This window comes from Thamnophis sirtalis, unplaced genomic scaffold (genome assembly GCF_051295495.1).
Source record: "Thamnophis sirtalis isolate CommonGarterSnake01/CBP01778 unplaced genomic scaffold, rThaSir2_p1.2 scaffold_3, whole genome shotgun sequence".
Taxonomy (NCBI): Eukaryota; Metazoa; Chordata; class Lepidosauria; order Squamata; family Natricidae; genus Thamnophis; species Thamnophis sirtalis.
In genome coordinates, this window is record NW_028261383.1 from 176,083,235 (window position 1) to 176,103,597 (window position 20,363).

At 42.6% G+C, this 20,363-nt stretch overlaps 1 protein-coding gene and 1 long non-coding RNA gene across 3 annotated transcripts; both read left to right on the forward strand.

Annotated features, from left to right (window-relative positions):
* Positions 1–1,756: 1,756 nt before the first annotated feature.
* ACP5 (acid phosphatase 5, tartrate resistant) lies at positions 1,757–15,002 on the forward strand. 2 transcript variants are annotated; one of them, XM_087711043.1, is made up of 5 exons: positions 1,757–2,018; positions 5,681–5,935; positions 8,723–8,850; positions 11,208–11,553; positions 14,397–15,002. In XM_087711043.1, the coding sequence occupies exons 2-5, from the start codon at positions 5,684–5,686 to the stop codon at positions 14,637–14,639; spliced, it is 969 nt and encodes a 322-aa protein (XP_087567169.1). In that variant the 5' UTR covers positions 1,757–2,018; positions 5,681–5,683; the 3' UTR covers positions 14,640–15,002. The 2 variants fall into 2 exon arrangements, with proteins under 2 accessions (XP_087567169.1, XP_087567170.1); XM_087711044.1 differs by having other exon boundaries at positions 1,757–1,996.
* Positions 15,003–15,340: 338 nt separating this feature from the next.
* LOC148048417 (uncharacterized) lies at positions 15,341–16,876 on the forward strand. The gene is made up of 2 exons (XR_015696088.1): positions 15,341–16,326; positions 16,415–16,876. It is a non-coding gene; the product is annotated as an uncharacterized LOC148048417 (long non-coding RNA).
* The last annotated feature ends 3,487 nt before the right edge of the window (positions 16,877–20,363 follow it).

Genomic DNA, 20,363 nt, shown 5'->3' on the forward strand with positions numbered 1-20,363 from the left:
GTCAACCCTGAGCCAGTGAGATTTGAACAGCCGAACTGCAGATAACAGTCAGCTGAAGTGGCCTGCAGTACTGCACTCTAACCACTGTGCCACCTCGGCTCTAGATAGATAGATAGATGATAGATAGATAGATAGATAGATAGATAGATAGATAGATAGATAGATAGATAGATAGATAGATAGATAGATAGATAGATAGATAGATAGATAGCAACAGCAGTTAGACTTATATACCACTTCATAGGGCTTTCAGAGCCGGCATATCACCCCCACAGTCTGGGTCCTCATTTCACCCACCTCGGAAGGATGGAAGGCTGAGTCAACCTTGAGCCGGTGAGATTAGAACCGCTGAACTGCAGATAATAGTCAGCTGAAGTGGCCTGCAGTAGTTGACTCTCAAGGCTTGAAAGAGATGTCAGTGTCCTGGTGTTCATTCCCAACATGATCCTGAAGATTTCTCCCATTGCACATGCAGTCATAATTAATGGCTACCCATCACATTTTATTTAGATATTAAAAGTCAGCTTCGTTGTGCTTATCTGATTCAGGAGGATCAAGTAGGATTGAAGGGTAGCATTCAAGGTCAGCTCCCCCCCTTGAGCCATCTTCCTTGTTATCTCTGCGTGGAGCGTCAGCAGCCTTTGACCTTTTATCTGCCTAAGTGACACAAAATCCTTTCCCGTTTATGTTTTAGCATCCAAAGATCTCCCTTATCTGCACAGGATCTCACCAAGATCTCAGGCTGGGGGGGGGGGTGTCTGTCTCCAGGCTCGAGCGGGATGACTCCCTCTTTTTAGCCGAGGTGGCGCAGTGGTTAGAGTGCAGTACTGCAGGCCACTTCAGCAGACTGCTATCTGCAGTTCAGAGGTTCTAATCTCACCGGCTCAAGGTTGACTCAGCCTTCCATCCTTCCGAGGTGGGTGAAATGAGGACCCAGATTGTTGTTGGGGGCAATATGCTGACTCTGTAAACCGCTTAGAGAGGGCTGAAAGCCCTATGAAGCAGTATATAAGTCTAACTGCTGTTGCTATCTATCTATCTATCATCTATCTATCTATCTATCTATCTATCTATCTATCTATCTATCTATCTATCTATCTATCTATATCTCTATATCTCTGTCTGTCTGTCCGTCCATCCATCCATATCTCTTATCTATCTATCTATCTATCTATCTATCTATCTATCTATCTATCTATCTATCTATCTATCTATCTATCTATCTATCTATCTATCTATCTATCTATCTATCTATCTATCTATCTATCTATCTATCTATCTATCTAGAGCCGAGGTGGCGCAGTGGTTAGGGTGCAGTACTGCAGGCCACTTCAGCTGACTGTTATCTGCAGTTCGGCTGTTCAAATCTCACCGGCTCAAGGTTGACTCAGCCTTCCATCCTTCCGAGGTGGGTGAAATGAGGACCCGGATTGTTGTTGGGGGCGATATGCTGACTCTGTAAACCGCTTAGAGAGGGCTGAAAGCCCTACGAAGCGGTATAGAAGTCTAACTGCTATTGCTATTGCTTCAGCTTGACTCAGAGGGGATCATTCCTGCAGAACGGCCGGCGGCCGCCCCCCCTTCTCATTCCACGGTGTCCTCCGAGGCCTCTTCAGCTGCAGAGCGTGCCCTCCTCGGATCCAACGTCCGGGCACCTGAGAAGGGTTAAATGCCTCCGGGCGGCCGCGCCTCTTATCAGCCCCGCTCAGGTTAACAAATGACTTGAGGCTCAGCAGGGGCGGAGGAGGATGAGCGTCACGTGCGGCTTCTTCCTCCGCCACACTCAGCTTTTCTGCCTGGCCGCTGCTCCCCTGGGGGGGAGGGGGGCGCCCGAAGGGACTGCCCACCCCGTCCCCGCTTCCCCTTTTCAGCCCCTGATAAAAATCCCCCGCTGCGACCGGTGAGTCGCTCCAGTTCTTCTGGCGTGGGCGAGAGATCCCGGAGCGGCGCTGAGAGAAGCCCTGGACGGGCGCGTTGGTCGTACAAAGGGACAGACGTAAGAAGGCAGCTTTGCAGACGTAAGAAGGCAGTTTTGCTGGCAGCGACCTCTCTCTCTCTCTCTCTTTCTCTCTCTCTCTTTCTCTTTCTCTCTCTCTCCCTCCCTCCCTCCCTCCCTCCCTCCCTCCTCTCTCTCTCTCTCTCTCTCTCTCTCTCTCTCTCTCTCACACACACACACACACACAGACAGACAGACAGACACTTTTGCTGTCTTTCTTACCTCTCTTGCCAGGATCCACCGGGTGGCCCCTAGCTGGAAAAGACCCATAGATAATGGGATGCCAACGTGGCTAAATAACAGAGGCAGGGAGGCATCAGGCCACGCGGAGGAAGCGCAAAACAAATTGAACTTTACCCCGAAATGACTTCTGAAAAAAATAACTTCTGCAACAGGCTACCTGTCCAACCAACCAAAGGTGCAATTTCTTTGCTGGGTCTGTCTGTCCATCTTAACCTCTCATTCGAGGACTTACAAACAATCAGCGTCGATCTTACTTATTCAAGATGATCTTGACCACAGTAGCAATAAAAACGTATCGTGTGGATTGCTAGAAGAGAAAATAGTTTGATCACAGCACCTATTCTTTAACTCTTGGCTACTGTGAGCGATGAGAGGAAGGTCAGGCACTACTCTAAAAAGTTTTGGTGCTTATTTTATTTGGTTTTATGATTTGGCTGATTTGTTATTGCAACAACATAATATCACTGACGTTCAGTTTGATTCATTAGGATTGTGCTACGGCATATTTAAAGTGATCAGCCACAGGCAGATTTAGAATTATTAACAATGAGAAATACTGCATGCAAAACAATCTGGAAGATGATAATTCGGCTTTTTCCAAGTGGGAAAATAATCTTATGTTAAGTCTTTTTTTTTAATGTTATATATTTGGATAGGCGATTACATCGGAATCTTAAAGGTAGAAGAAAGAAAGAAAGAAAGAAAGAAAGAAAGAAAGAAAGAAAGAAAGAAAGAAAGAAAGAAAGAAAGAAAGAAAGAAAGAAAGAAAGAAAGAAAGAAAGAAAGAAAGAAAGAAAGAAAGAAAGAAAGAAAGAAAGAAAGCAAGCCACAGGAGAATTTGGAAGAGAATAGGCTGATAACTAGGAAGATAGGACATTTAGAATGATCTTGTCTTGCAGTTTCCCATTCAATTTCCCATTGAAATGCAAATGAGTTGCTGAAAAGGCCAGTTTTGGAGTTTCCCTCCCCAGTCAGTTCCTCCTCTTCTCTCTCACAGGGGGAAATCTTTTCCAACATAAACTACTAACAATCTTGGGATTAGACTTTTTGAACATGCACATTGAGAGCTGTGTTTAAAAACGCATTAATGAAACATTCTGGATACACCTGATTTCTTAAAAGTTTTAAAGCAAGAAAGCAAAGACTGACAGTTGTGCTAATAGTGTTTTAGGCACTCTTTAATTAACTTATTTTTACTTAAAGCAAAGTATATTTTCAAAACAATATCAACAATAAATACAAAACAGGAAAGTTATACAATTAATGCTCAATTAGTAAATGATGAAGCACGCCAAGCAAAATGCAATATGAGATTTCCTATCAGATATAGAAAATATGATATAGAAAATATAAGCTATAGAAGATATAAAAGAAAAAAATAAGCATTTTTTGGAATTAATGCTAGCATCTCCTCTATATTACTATAAGTATTAAAAGAGAAAAAAAGGTTAGCATTTTTAGTAGGTGAAGTTTGTCCTCACAGCAATAATCTTAATAAAATAATCTGAATAAAATATGACATTTATATGTTCTGGAATTATATCTAGTAAAATATATTGCGTTTTAGAAATTTTATTTTGAGTTTAATCCCTAAGATCGCCTGAGCAAGATACCTTTCCAATACTTTGGGGGAGTTTTGCATATCTTCCTGTCTCATGCCAGGGAAATGGAATCTAATGTAATTTATACCACCATTCCCTATACCTTTTTCTATTTAATTTGTGATTTTACCATTTTTACCTGACATTCAAATTGAACTGAAAGATGATCATCACCAGGTAGATCAAAAGGTATTGACCTCAGTCACAACTGATAACTTTGGTCAATCAAGCTAATACTTTTGCATAAGCCAGTGGTTCCCAAACTTGGCAACTTTAAGACTTGTGGACTTCAACTCCCAGAATTCTCCAGCCAGCTCTGCAGAGCTGGCTGGAGAATTCTGGGAGTTGAAGTCCACAAGTCTTAAAGTTGCCAAGTTTGGGAACCACGGGCATAAGCCATAGAAATGTCCTGTTGAGTTCAGTGCCAAGTGGGGGAAAAGACACTGGAAACATGGAGGCTGTTTGGAAAGATGGTTTTAATGGTGGACAGGACCACGTGGCTTGAGGTCTCCTAGGCAAAAGGGGGATCACATGATTTGAAGATGTTCAGTGAAGAAAAAGAAGGGGAGGTGCTTCCTGAGACTTCCTGAACTTTTTATACTCTCTACTCGGCCCCACCTCTCTGTCTCCCGTTCCTGTGTAAGAAATGTATTCTGATCGGTTGTCAAGCTCCCAGGGGCGGGTGGTGGCGGTGGTCTTAGCTATCTTTGTAGGTTGTGTGTCTTTTGAGTCCGGAGCTTGGTTGAGTTCCCAGATGCCATGTGGTGAGTTTTCTATTGCAGATGAGTCTGCCTGAAGGAGGCATATCTTTGTTATGTAAAGGCCCGGGCCTTTTAATGGCCCATTGAGGTGAGGGGAGCTATTAAGATTGAGTTTCCTGGCTAAAAATGTTTATCTGGTTCCTCATTGACAAAGGTGGTGGTGGGGATGAGTTTCTGCCTACCTTTAGGAGGGAATATTCTCCCCTTTTAATATTTCCTAAAATATTTCATTTTCTAGGAGCGGGGTGGGTGCTAACTTCCTACAATACAAAATGAGCAAGATAGCACTTAGACTTATATACCGCTTCCTAGGGCTTTCAGCCCTCTCTAAGCAGTTTACAGAGTCAGCATATCTCCCCCACAGTCTGGCTGTGAAGTTGGCTGGATAAGTTCTGGGATAAGATAAGTTAAGATAAGTTCTGGGATTCTTTCTCCTGCCTGTTGTATGCAGAAGCCAACAGCTCCGTCACCGAAGGGCCTGCGGCCACTCCCATATCTTCCTCTTGATCACTGCCCTGGTGGGACATTCTTCAGTGTTGGGTGCACCCAAGGTGTTGGCTCCGGGATGGGTGCGAGGTTGAGATTCAGCTTAATATCACGGCTCCTTCACTTAATAACCAGGAAAGAAACCACTCAACTCCATTTTGCAGAATTAAGTGTACTTTTACTGATTGCAAGTAATGAGAAGCGAAGTGAAGCTGGATCTGAGCAAAAGAGCGCGAAAGCAAATAGATATCAATACATGATTCATTCCCCTCCCCTTGGTACCCCAGTCCATAGTCCAATCATATATCTCCACAACTGTCATGTGGGAGACATCTTCAAAAAGCATCATCAGGTTGGTATGCTGGACAGTTGGCCTTGGCGGGAAACTCCCCTCCTTCCACCTGTGCAAACGAATGGTGGGAACAACTCCCAATTAACAGTCCTCCTGCACAGATTATTTCCCTCGCCCAAATACCATGCCCACCCTCCCCGTTTAAATGGCAGCCGAATAGCAAGCAGCAAAACAGAGGCTGACAGTGTGTCTGTGAGCGTAAAAATACGTAATACGATTTCATCTTTTCTCTCATTTTCAGAGGATGAGCTTCTTGTACCTCCTGGGGGTTTTCCTGGCTGTCCTTCCAAGCCTTCAAGCTGGCTCCTCCCTGCGCTTCCTTGCAGTTGGAGATTGGGGTGGGCTCCCCAATGCCCCTTTCTACACTGCTCGTGAAGTAGCCGTGGCCAAAGAGATGGGGCGAACTGTTGCTTCCCTGGGAGCTGATTTCATCCTATCTCTCGGAGACAACTTTTATTACAACGGGGTGACGGATATGTACGACAAACGTTTTCAGGTGAGGAGCATGAAAACACCATCAGGGTTCTCTGAATGATGTCCATGTGCAATCCAGATATGTATCTAGTTAGCATTCTGCAAGGCCCACCTCTTTTGAGCTAATATCAAGCATTTGCCCAGCTCTGTGGAGATATTTCTTCACTAGTAAGTGGAGTATATGTCAGGTTCCAACGGATCACGACCATAAGTTAAGTTGTAGCTGAGAAAGATTTATCGCTCACACCCATATGCCAGAATGTAGAGCGTGTTACAGTAATCCATCTTCAAAAAGATGATTGAAATGTTAGTGAGGCATCATGAAGTCTTCCCTTCAGCAGAGACAGGGAATTGGGAAGCAGAATGACATGGGAGGCCCTGCTCCTAGGTTCACCTTGAAGAGCAAAATTATACATACTACCGAACTCTTACAGATATTTCTGTTGCGTAAAGTTTGGCTAAAGGTTAATCAACTGAAGCCTATGAATGACAAGGAAGCAGTCTCATCCCAAATCAACTTAAATGATATCAGTCAGTGGGTCGTCCTGCTCCAAAAGAGGAAGCAAGTATTCAACACCTCCAGATGTCTTCACCAGTCAAGGTGTTACAAAAGATTGCAGGGGAGGATTAGCAAGAAAGGGAAGAAACAGATATTTACTTATTCGATTGGAGGAACCTACAGACTTGAAATCCTAAAATTTGGGAGATGTACATTTGAATAGATAACATCTTGCCACGTCAATAGAAAAAGCAAAAGCAAACCGTTTGTGTAGAAATGACAGAGGAGGTGAAGAAATGAAAATGATAAAAAAAAATGAAAGATTTCAGAACACCTTGGGGTTATGTGTTTGTTTCCTGTATTCAGAGAACAGAAACATTGCGAATGTGAGAAGAGTAGAATCAAAATAAAAAGTGATGGGCTTGAACAATGAGGAATGATAACAGTAGAAAGAAACTGTAGAATAGAATAGAATAGAATAGAATAGAATAGAATAAGTTTATTTATAGGCCGCCCTTTTCCCTGAGGGGACAGGAATACTTCAGAGATATTGCAATTTTGGTTCACAATGAAGTAAATATCACAATACAGCGAGTCACACACATTTTCAGTTTCCCAGTGCATATAAAAGTTATGTTTATGCTATACTGTAATCCATTAAGTGTGCAATAGCGTTATCTCTAAATAAACCCAATGTACATACCTTTTTTTTAAAAAAAAAATAATACTTTATTGCTAAAATGCTAATCATCACCTGCACCTTCAGCAAGTCATAATCTTTTTGCTTGTGGGGGGTCTTGTAAAAAAATCCACATTATTCGCATAGCACAACAAACTGAAGTGCAATAAAACAAGGGGTGCCTCTACTGCTAAAGATGTATGCACATTGGGTAAACATACCCCCCCCCACACACACACCATAGGAAGAAGGGTGACCAGGAAACCTTCCTGGGATTTTTTTCTTTAAACTATTTACAAATGTGCAGCTTCTACCCTCAGAGGACAAAACCTTATTTGGGAATAAGTTTGTTTTAGGAAACATGGCCCCTTATATAGGAACAGCCTGGCTGTTTGGGAGGGAGGGAGAGTTCGCCTTCTAGCCTCCAAGAGAAACTTCTCCAGGGATTAGGCAGTTTCTAATCCCTTTGTTGGACAGGACTCCCTTTCAAGTGGATGGGTAGAATTATCTCTGATACAGCATCAGATTGCAACTGAACATCCCAAAGAGGGCAGGAGGCAATCAATAACTGAAGCAGATTCCTGTTCGGGAAGAATCCCATTTTGGGCCTCTGACTATTCCTTTCTTCCATCAGAACTGGGAAGACCCCTTGCAAGGATTTTTAGGCAATGATGCCCTTCTTAAAAAGGCAGCGTGCTTCCCCTTCATTAAATCTCACAGGAAAAAGTTTAATCCCTGAAGAATCCACTTAGGTTCGAATGCAGAGGCTCCCTAGTTTTTCCTAGGGGTGTGATGGAGTGAAGCTGTCAGTCTGTAAACTTACAAAGATAATAAGTACCCAGATCAAGGAACATTTTCTTATGTCAATGACCCCCCCAACCTGCTACAGGTAATCCTCTACTTAAAATCACAATTGAGCCTAAATTTTTCATTGCTGAGCAATACAGTTGTTAAGTGAGCTGTGTCCCATTTCATGATCTTTTTGCCACAGTTGTTAAATGCATTGGTGCAGTTGTTACGTGAAACTGGTTTTCCCCTGTTGACTTTCCTTGTCAGAAGCCAATTATTCTAAAAGAAACAACTGTTAATTTTGTTGTGTGGAACCTCGGGTCACGAACGCCATGACCACGACCAACCGAAAAATGTTTCACTCTGTTCACAAACACATCCTCAGGTGGCAATCAGTCACAGCCACAGCAATTTTCCCTTCCATGTCTCTTTTTGTGTGTGCCCACATGCGCAGTTCAGTCTTGCTTCCATCAAGACCAAGTCCGGGAAGGGATAATAGCAATAGCAGTTAGACTTATATACCGCTTCATAGGGCTTTCAGCCCTCTCTAAGCAGTTTACAGAGTCAGCATATCGCCCCCACAGTCTGGGTCCTCATTTCACCCACCTCGGAAGGATGGAAGGCTGAGTCAACCTTGAGCCGGTGAGATTAGAACCGCCGAACTGCAGAATTGCAGTCAGCTGAAGTGGCCTGCAGTACGGCACCCTAACCACTGCGCCACCTCGGCTCTTCTAAGTTCTACTGAACCTGGAAAAACCTTGACATTTTTACCAGCAGTTGATACTGTGTAGGAAACATTTCTTCTTCTTCTCCGCAGATAAATGTTTCTTGTTCCTTTGTAGGAAACCTTTGAATCTGTTTTCCAAGCACCTTCACTGCGCAAATTGCCTTGGTATGTTGTGGCTGGAAACCATGATCACTCTGGGAATGTCTCCGCCCAGATTGCCTACAGCAAAATCTCCAAGCGCTGGTGAGTCTGGGGTCTGACAAAGGATAGAAGGAAATGCAGTTGCTGGATGTGCAGGTGTCGGTGGGGAAGAGAAGCAATGTGCAAGAAGTGCTGTTGCCTTGTAGTGAATATCCTCTGCTAGAATATTCACACTAGGAGCATGGAATCCTAGCAATAGCAATAGCAGTTAGACTTATATACCGCTTCATAGGGCTTTCAGCCCTCTCTAAGCGGTTTACAGAGTCAGCATATCGCCCCCAACAACAATCCGGGTTCTCATTTTACCCACCTCGGAAGGATGGAAGGCTGAATCAACCCTGAGCCGGTGAGATTTGAACAGCCGAAGTGCTGAACTGCAGTCAGCTGAAGTAGCCTGCAGGGCTGCATTTAACCACTGCGCCACCTCGGCTCTTAGAACCGGAAGAGGCCTCTGGGGCTAATCCTGGTCATTGCGGGCAGCCTCTTACAGCATCTCAGGCAGACGGTTGTCTAACCTCCACTTGGGCACAATCACTGTTGGCGGGTGACCACTTCTCTTGGCCATTGGTTCGCATGTTGAACTGCACTTTCTATTAGAAAAAAAGGGATTTCCCCACAAACAATAAGTATCAAAGGCCACCAGTTTGTGCTGTCTCTCAAAAAGAGAATGAATAATTCTTTTAAATGATCTTTTACAATAACATAGCATAAAATCCTTTATTATCCTTGTGGTATAAGAGCAGATGTTACGCAGAGACTTGCATGCCTTCTTTGAGCTCGTCTTTCCTTCTTAAACAGAAACACCCTCCTTCCCCACACACAACTATGCTAATTCAACACTTCTGTCCTGTCCCACCCACAAACATATTCAGCCAGTAACACTTTTCTTTGCCTCCTATATATTTCCTTCTTCTTAAACAGAAACACGTACACACAACTATGCAAATTGAACAGTTTGTGTCCTGCCCTACCCACAACAGTCATAACGCTTCTAATTCTTTGCAGCAAACCAAGGTTGCAGCCCACAGATTAATGTAATCATTCAAATGCTATTCTTAGCTTCATGCATTTGATATAAATCAATCATCATTTTTGCATCGTACACCCAGCACACAATTTTTAACTGGCTTCCAATGCTCTGGCTGTGAAAGTGTTCCTCTTTGCCAAGGGACATTCTGGGCATAAACATCATTTATTTTATTCTTCCTATGATTTTATATCCTGTCTTTATATGTACATGCTTAGATTTTAAAAAAAAATGGCTCCTGCAGAGATTATTAGTCATAAATCCTTTCTGGCTTTTGAATGAACTTAGAGTAGCGTCTGGACAACATCTGTACTGCTATTAGTACATTCTCCTTGCTTCCCCAAACTACATTTGTAAACAAAGTTTTGATTCAAGGATCCAAAACTGCCAGTTTGATTAGCTATTTGCTATAATATTCCAGATCTCACAGGTTAGGTCTCCTCCGGATTCCATCTGCCAGCCAATGTCAGCTGGCGAACCCCCCCCCCCCCGGGGGGGAGAGCCTTCTCTGTTGCAGCTCCAGCCCTCTGGAATGATCTCCCTGTCGAGATCCGGACCCTTGTATTCTGTGGCTTTTCAATGTTAGTGTAAAAATAGGACAAGCTGAATATAGTGGCAGACAATAGAGGTACACCGAAGGGAGGAGTAGAGTGAAAGAAGAAGGAGGGGTGGAGAGGGTGGGAGAGAGGATCGGAGGCAGGAGGAGAAGGAAGGGAGGGAATGTAAGAGAGAGGAGTGATAGAGGGGGAGGGGAAGTAGGAAGTAGAGGGGTATGTAGGAAGGAAGAATGAAAGTTGGAAGGGGGTGAAAGAGGGTGTATGGTGGGTCAAGGTGGTATATTAGGTTTGTATTGTGGGGGGTATTGTCTATAAAAGCGAGGGCTGTGTTTATTATTCAATGTTATATGCCCCAGTTATGCACAGTATACATGTGATTGTATGGAATGAAATGGAAATAAAACACTTGTTTTCAAAAGAGAATAAAGAATAGGCTAGAGATCCGGACCCTTACTACCCTCCCGGCCTTCCGCAAAGCCACCAAGTCCTGGCTGCTCCAGCTGGCCGGGGGGCCTGTGAAATATCCAGCCCCACGGAAATTGTGAATGTTGCGGTTTTGTTTTTAAGGTGTTGTCTTTGTCTAGTTTTCCCCCTTTCCCTTGTGTATTGTGAGCCGCCCGGAGTCCTTCGGGAGTGGGCGGCATACAAGACAAGACAAATCAAATCAAATCAATCAAATCAGTTGGGATGGAGATTTTTTTTTGAAGTAATCCAGGAGGTTTGTCTTTAGTAGATCTTGAAGTACCTTGGAAATGCTCTTGTGAAGGTTCCCTTGCTTTCCTCTAACACTTCTTCCTCCAATCTTTTTTACACAGGCATTTCCCTAAATATTACTACAAGCTGAGGTTCAAAGTTCCCGGCAGCAATTCTACTGTTACAATCCTCATGATCGACACGGTGACCATCTGCGGTAATTCAGATGACTTCCAAAGCGAGCAGCCCTTACGTGCTCAGAATGCAGGCCTGGCCCGTAGCCAATTGGCTTGGCTCCGCAAACAGATGGCCAATTGCCAGGATGACTACTTGCTGGTAGCAGGGCACTACCCAGTGTGGTCTGTGGGGAAGCACGGCCCCACTGAATGCTTGGTCAAGCAGCTCCAGCCAATGCTATTGAAGTACAAGGCCACTGCCTACCTGTGTGGCCATGATCACAACCTGCAGGTGAGCGAAGAAACCTCATCATTGAGTCCTGCTGTCCTCTGTAGGGAGGGAACCTGCAACTCTCTAGACCAGTGTTTCTCAACCTTGGCAACTTGAAGATGTCCGGATTTCAACTCCCAGAATTCCCCAGCCAGCGAATGCTGGCTGGGGAATTCTGGGAGTTGAAGTCCGGACATCTTCAAGTTGCCAAGGTTGAGAAACACTGGTCTAGCATGATGACTCCTGCTGTGGAAATCATTTTAGAAATCTAGATAGAATAGAATAGAGCTGGAAAGCATCTTGGAGTTCTTCTAGTCCAGCCCCCTGTTCAAGCAGGAGAACCTATAATCGTTTCAGATAGATGACTGTCTCTTCTTAAAAGCCTCCAGGGATGAAGCACCCACAACTTCTGAAGACAAGCTGTTCCATTGGCTCCCCCTAGAGTAGGGAATGACTAGCACAGTGTTTCTCAACCTTGGCAACTTGAAGATGTCCGGACTTCAACTCCCAGAATTCCCCAGCCAGCATTCGCTGGCTGGGGAATTCTGGGAGTTGAAGTCCAGACATCTTCAAGTTGCCAAGGTTGAGAAACACTGCTCTAGATGTTTCTGATCTACAACTTCCACTACCCCACTGACCATCTTGCTGAGGTGGTTGTGGCTGTAGCACAGAACATTTGGAAGGCTACCGGAATGGGAATCCAACTGATGAAAGACAGAAGGTTTGAGACCAAGCTCCAGGCCTCCCAGGAAACCTGCCTGACAGTCTTTATTTTTAACTTGTAAAATGGGAAGGACAATAGGCTCCCTTATAATTGCTGGAGATGACCAAGAGTGGAAATGCTTTATGGCAATAAATGTCAAATAAGATTTGGCATGTTTGCATTTTCTTTGATCTGCTTTCCAGGCTGCAGTGGAATTTATTGCTTTTTTAAAAATAGTTTCTTTCTTATAACAATCTCAAGCATAACCTTTCGGCTTTCGTTGTGGCTTGAGTGAGCGAAACCTAGCCAGTGCTCTTTTGCCTTGACTTACCTTTGTCGCTGTTGTGTGTGTATTTGTGTTGTGCCTATTCTTGCCTTCTCCCTAACCAGCTCTTGGGTTTTTTTGAAAGTTCATGAAAGCTTTTCTTGAATGAGCTTAGCAATAGCAATAGCAATAGCAGTTAGACTTATATACCGCTTCATAGATCTTTCAGCCCTCTCTAAGCGGTTTACAGAATCAGCATATCGCCCCCAACAACAATCCGGGTCCTCATTTTACCCACCTCGGAAGGATGGAAGGCTGAGTCAACCTTTGAGCCGGTGAGATTAGAACCGCTGAACTGCAGATAACAGTCAGCTGAAGTGGCCTGCAGTACTGCACCCTAACCACTGTGCCACCTCGGCTCTAGATAGATAGATAGATAAGAGATATGGATAGATAGATAGATAGATAGATAGATAGATAGATAGATAGATAGATAGATAGATAGATAGATAGATAGATAGATAGATAGATAGATAGATAGATAGATAGCAATAGCAGTTAGTCTTATAAACCGCTTCATAGGGCTTTCAGCCCTCTCTAAGCAGTTTACAGAGTCAGCATATTGCCCCCACAGTCTGGGTCCTCATTTCACCCACCTCGGAAGGATGGAAGGCTGAGTCAACCCTGAGCCGGTGAGATTTGAACAGCCGAACTGCCGAACTAGCAGTCAGCTGAAGTAGCCTGCAGTGCTGCATTTAACCACTGCGCCACCTCGGCTCTTTCATGTTCATGAAAGCTTTTCTTGAATGAGCTTAGCTTCCCTGCGTGTGTTTCCTAAGATTGAATGCTCTGTCCCCAAATCCACTCTGTTCTGTTCGCTTCACACACACCGAAAGCCCTTTTAGCAACAGCCATGCATTTCATTGCCTGTGTCATCCAGTACATTCTGAGCATTAAATGCAGCAATTGTTCTCCAGGCTTAGTTTGGCTGCAGCATCTAATATTTTTTTCCCCCATTACTGTGATTATCACAATGAGCCTGCCATAATTGTTCTGCAAGTCCCACTACACATCAAGCAATTAATCGGTGGACCAGCTTGCCTCCAAAAGTTGTGGGTTCTCCACAGTGGTGGGTTTCAAATTTTTTTTGAACCTACTCTGTGGGTGTGGCCTCCTTTGTGGGAGTGGCTTGCCAGCTATGTGACCTGGTGGGAGTGGCTTGCCGACCATGACTCCCTCTCCCTCTCTCTCTCTCTCTCTCTCTCTCTCTCTCTCTCTCTCTCTCTCTCTCTCATTCTCTCTCTCTCTTTCCTTCCTTTTGTCTCTCTGTCCCTTTTTCCTTTTTTTCTTTCATATCTCTCTCACTTTTTCTTTCTTTCTTTTTTTCTTTCTTCCTTTCTTTCTCTCTTTCTCTCTCTGTGTGAGTCTGTCTGTGTGTGAGTCTGTCTGTGTGTGAGTCTGTCTGTCTGTCTCTCTCTCTCTGTGTGTGTGTGTGTGTGTCAGTGGTGGGTTTCAAAAAATTTCAGAACCTCTTCTGTAGGTGTGGCCTGCTTTCCGGGTCCACTGCTGGAGCCTCTTCTAACCGGTTCGGTAGATTTGACGAACCGGTTCTACCGAACTGGTGCGAACTGGTAGGAACCCACCTCTGGTTCTCCATGACTAGAGGTTTTAAAGAAGAGATTGGACAGCTATTTGTTCAATATAGGTGCTGGACAGGTAATTGCACTAGGAGATCTCCAAAGTCTCTTCTAACTCTGTTATTCTATATTCTGAATAGAAAGCTAATTAATGTTTCTCCATAGGAATGTTAATGGGCAAAGATGCCCCCAAGATGGTGTGATGCGGTCCTGATCTAAATCTGTTGTTGTTTCTTCTTCTTCTTTCTCCATTGAATAGTATCTACAGGACAAAGGTGGCATAGGTCATGTGCTAAGCGGGGCAGGAAACTTCATGGACGACTCCAAGCAACACCTTCACAAAGTCCCGAATGGCTACCTACGCTTCTTCTACGGGCAGCCCTCTTCCCAAGGAGGCTTTGCCTACTTTGAGATCGATGGCAAAGAAATGCGGATCTTCTATATTGAGGCCAGGGGCAAATCTCTTTACAAGACTTCACTGCCCAGGCGGAGGCTAAACTAAAATTCAGACGGCGGTTTTGCTAACTTCTGCATTAGATGCTGTGACTCAAGAGAGAGAGAGAAAAGCCCTGGTGGCATCTCTGGATCACACACACCCTCGCTTTCCATTAAGTCAGTGGTTCCCAAACTTGGCAACTTTAAGACTTGTGGACTTCAACTCCCAGAATTCTCCAGCCAGCAGAGCTTAGAGTTTAGACTAGCATTAATTAGCTGACAAAGGACTTGGAATAGTATGCTTAACTGATTAAGAAAAGGAAATGTTTGAATACTTTCCTCTGGCTTCACAGCATTAGCTGTTTTCATTCGAATTAAAATTTTAATGACTATCTTTTTCTAGATGGGCATTTTCAGATATAATGTATTGGGGGGGGGGGAGAAATATTATCTCCTTTTTAAAGAAAACCCCATACATGTTTGTTGAGGGACATTTTTATTTAGATTTACAGTTCATTCTATGCCAAGGACAGTGAATGATTTATTATAATTTGAAAAGAAGCCTGGATAAAAAAAAACAACATTTAATAACCTAAACACCTACTAAAATTACTTTAAAAGGAAATAAAGAAATCTGATGTAACCCCCATATTCAAAGGTTTGACCTTAAATATGTTCCCCTAATCCAGTGGTTGCCAAACTTGGCAGCTTTAAGACTTGTGGACTTCAACTCCCAGAATTCTCCAGCCAGCTCTGCTGGCTGGAGAATTCTGGGAGTTGAAGTCCACAAGTCTTAAAGTTGCCAAGTTTGGCAACCACTGACTTAAGTTGAGAGCTGGCAAGCATAAGAAGGGGAATCAATGAGAGTTTGTGTTACTTTTTCTCATATTTTGAGAGTCACACCCAGTAATCTTTCTCTATTCAACATAACAAACGTTCCCAGTGAATGTAACCTCTGAAGTTCCATGGGTAGGCTTGGGGTTCCAGCCATTCCTGGACAACTGCAGATCAAGAATTGTCAATGATTCAGCTCAATCGCCGTATGGAGGGTGATTCCGATTCATTTCTCGAACAGTAGTACAGTGTATTTTTCAGGATTTTAGAATAGGCTAATAATAAGAGCTGAAGATTTAGCAATATCAGCCAGCTCCTCAGGTATACAACTCCTATCTAGCTTAACCCCACTCTTATTCCTGGATAGTGTCACAGCTCTGCCGTATGCACATTCAATTGCTAGATAACACGTGGAGGGCAGTTTCTGATGGCAGTGCTTTTAGCATCTACTTGTCATGCATACCTAAAGGAAGGTGCCAATTATTGAGGCATGGATAACACAGTAATAATTCCTCCAAGATTTCCTCAACACTGTAAAAGAAAAAGTGAGGACAGTTCTGTGATTTGATTATGTAGTTTTTGTCCCAGTAGCATGGTAAAAGCCTGGCCTTGCCATGAGCATACTGTAGAAGCGATAACTGGGCCTAGTAGGGATGCCACTGACTCCAAATAAATGAATATGCTGCCAGTTTCAGGTGAAGATAGTGGGATTCAACAAGCTGAAGAGTGGGGCCGAAATTAAGTTTAACACTTGGAGTTTGAAGTGCTGGAGAAGGGATTATGTTAGGTTCAAGAATAACAAAGACTTTATTGTCATTCTTCCGCAATGCCACTTTAGGATTGTACATCCATTTTTTTTCTGCCAGTCCATTTTGGGTTCACAATTCAGCACTGTACTATTTACTACTATTTAGCCCAATGTTTCTCAACCTTGGCCACTTGAAGATGTCTGGACTTCAACTTCCAGAATTCTGGGAGTTGAAGTCCGGACATCTTCAAGTAGCCAAGGTTGAGAAACACTGATTTAGCCACATCAGTTCATTGGATTTAGTGGTTCATTTACTTATCCAAAGAGTCGATGTCCCAATTCTTCAGACTTAAAGAATGTAATGAAATGCCTGCCAAAGGGTTAGGAGATTTTTCTGTATTCTACATGGATTATCTGACTATTGATGATTTTGCATTGCAAATACAGTGAGTGAATGAACACCACAATGCATCATTTCCTTTCTTGTATCTCATCTGTTTTTTTTTAATTGATTTTGCTTGGAAGGTTAGCTGCAGTTATGTATTTCAAGCCATATATTTGCCCAAAATTGGGAAAATTCAGTTTCCTATGATTATGATTGTTTACCACAAGAATTCAATTTTATTCTCTATGTAGTATTCTTAATTTGCTTTATAAGAGAACGCAATCTTCTCATTTTTTTTTCTTGCAAAGTGATTGTTCAATAAATGTCTTATGAATAATGTCTGCTTCTTTCATTCATCGAATTTCTGTCATCTTACAGAAATTCTGTTTTTTATAATATCTTTTCAACAATCAGCTGTGCCGTGCGATCATCAAAACTTTTTTTTAACTTTCTTTAGCATTTTTTACTATCTATTCACGCGAACTGGTAGTAAAAAAAATGCTTTAAAAAGTTTTTTTTTAGCATCTTTTATTACCAGTTTGGGCGAACTGGCCTGAGCCAGTAGCATTTCACCCCTGATGACTGGTATTATCATTTCTTGTGAACTTGATGCTATCCCTTTCTTGATGTAGCAGAATACTTCACTGACTTTTTTGGCAGCTGCAGCACAACTGCTGAATGATAGTTAAGTGGTGGTCCACAAGGACACCTAGATCCCACTCACAGGCACTACTATTCAGCCTGGTGGTGGCGCAGTGGTTAGGGTGCAGTACTGCAGGCCACTTCAGCTGACTGCTATCTGCAGTTCAGCGGTTCTAATCTCACCGGCTCAAGGTTGACTCAGCCTTCCATCCTTTCCGAGGTGGGTAAAATGAGGACCCAGACTGTGGGGGCAATATGCTGACTCTGTAAACCGCTTAGAGAGGGCTGAGAGCCCTATGGAGCGGTATATAAGTCTAACTGCTATTGCTATCTATCTATCTATCTATCTATCTATCTATCTATCTATCTATCTATCTCTGTCCGTCCATCCATCCATCCATCCATATCTCCTATCTATCTATCTATCTATCTATCTATCTATCTATCTATCTATCTATCTATCATCTATCTATCTATCTATCATCTATCTATCATCTATCATCTATCTATCTATCTATCTATCATCTATCTATCTATCTATCTATCTATCTATCTTCATCTATCTATCTAGAGCCAAGGTGGCGCAGTGGTTAGAGTGTGCAGTACTGCAGGCCACTTCAGCTGACTGCTATCTGCAGTTCGGCGGTTCTAATCTCACCGGCTCAAGGTTGACTCAGCCTTCCATCCTTCCGAGGTGGGTGAAATGAGGACCCAGACTGTGGGAACGATATGCTGACTCTGTAAACCGCTTAGAGAGGGCTGAAAGCCCTAGGAAGCGGTATGTAAGTCTAACTGCTATTGCTATTCCTATTCTATACACGTGCATTTGGCTTTTTCTGCCTAAGAGCAGGATCTTACTCTTCTCACCACTGAAAAAGGTGACATTTCAAAAAGAAGAGTGGTTTTCCATTACGTAGCAGGATAGGGTCTTAATTTTTACTTTTTCCATAAAACTACGAACAAAAGCTATTGTACCTTATCAACTTAGCTTTACTTTCTAATGTCTTTCACAATTAAAATTAGTTGCCTTAGGAACGTGATTTTGTTCACAAATTGAAATATATAATAATTCCAACACAGTAGGACCCATGTGAGTTGCTTTAGTGAAAGAATAATTCTTAAGTGTTTACCCAAAAAGAGTGCATCAGTTTGAAACCAGTTCTGGACCACCTGCCATGATTTCAGCAGCGTGTAAGAGCCAAACTTGATATATTTCTGGCAAGGCTGCAGCGTATTTGAAACCACAAGAAAACTTGTGGTTTCCTTAAAACCCTGCAGCCTTGTTCATTGGGTAGCTTTGCCAGGTGTTCGTAGGCACCCATTTGAAAGGCAGATTATTGTTCAACTTTTTTTCCCAAAGAAACGTACTTGTGCATTTATTTCTTTAAAATGCATATATGACCGCCTGTTTTATATAATACAACTCTGTGCATCTGTCAACACCAATGTACAAAAATAAAGAAATCTCAACCAAATTGCAATCATTACATACAACTAAGAATGACCTATGCATCCCAAAGACACATTTATTGGCACAAGGAAATGGGATATTGCAAGACTGTGGAAACTGAGGCTAATAAACTATGAGAATCTTGGACAGCATGAGTGCCTTAATCATAGAGTAAGACAGTGTTTCTCAACCTTGGCAACTTGAAGATGTCTGGACCTCAACTCCCAGAATTCCCCAGCCAGCGTTCGCTGGCTGGGGAATTCTGGGAGTTGAAGTCCGGACATCTTCAAGTTGCCAAGGTTGAGAAACACTGGAGTAAGATATAATTTTGTAGTCATTCTTGTATTTGCTGCAAAGGATATTAGAAGTTTTTTCCTTCTATATTTTTTTATCTTTTCTTTTTGTGCTTTTGTCTTTTCCCTGCTTTCTTTTTTCCCCCCCTTACTTTTCTTTCTTTAGTTTATATTCATTTTTGTTCATTTTTTATTTTATTTTCAAAACTTTTAATAACATTTATAAAAGGATGCGAGAATGTATAGATGGATTTCTATATCTTAGGAAAATAGTATTTAAAGTGAGAGTTTGTGACTCCAGCTAAAATTGGCTCTTTGGGAATTTGCCAGGAATTCCACAAAACAGTTACAATAAAAATTTTAAATCATATCATAAAACGGAACATCTCAAATGTGCATCAGACATCCACGCATAGTGTATCTTTGCTGCAGAAGCTTCCTATTCACACCAATATTTTACAAGCAATTGCTTGTAAAGAGCAATTGTTCCCTGAAAGGCAATCATGTCTTAGGCCCAGTACTCTTCAACATCTTCATAAATGATTAAGATTAGGGGATAGAAGGGGAACTCATCAATTTTGCAGATGACATCAAACTGGGGGGAATAGTCAACACTTTAGAAGATAGGTTCAAAATCCAGAAGGATCACGACACGGGGCCCTATCCAACAAAATGCAATTCAATTGTGAGAAAAGTTAAGATTTTACACGTGGGCAAGAAAAACCAAATGCACAAGTGTAAAATGAAGATATCTAGTACATTGAAACACTGCATCCAATTTTGGTCACCATAATACAAAAAAAGACGTTGAAACTCTAGAAAGAGCACATAGAAAGAAGAACAACAGAGATGAATAGGAGGCTGGAGGCTAAAACATACAATGAACAGTTCCGGGAACTGGGTATGTCTAATCTAACAAACAGAAGAACTGGGTTGACACGATAGCAGTCTTCTGATCTCTAAGAGCGGTTACAAAGAAGAGAGAGGTGAGTGTCAACCTCTTCTCCAAAGCACCTGAAGGCAGGACAAGAAGTAACAGATGGAAACTAATCAAGGAGAGATCTAACCAAGAACTAAGGAGAGATTTCCTGACAGTGAGAACAATTAATCAGTCGAACAACTTGCCTTCAGAAGTTATGAATGCCCCAACACTGGAAGTTTTTAAGAAGATGTTGGATAGCCTTTTGTCTAGAAGGGACTCCTGCTTGAGCAGAGGGTTGGACTGGAAGACCTCCAAGATCCCTTCCAATTCTGTTATTTCCCATTAAGAAATTCAGGTTTGAGTTTATTAACATTTGTATGCTGCCCACTCCCTTGGGACTCTGGGCGGCTTACAGCTCAGACAAAAGAAACATATATAAAAAAATTAAAATGAGGATACAATATTAAAATTCACACCATGCATACAGTTAGAGTGGGGCTGGATACTAATCAACAGC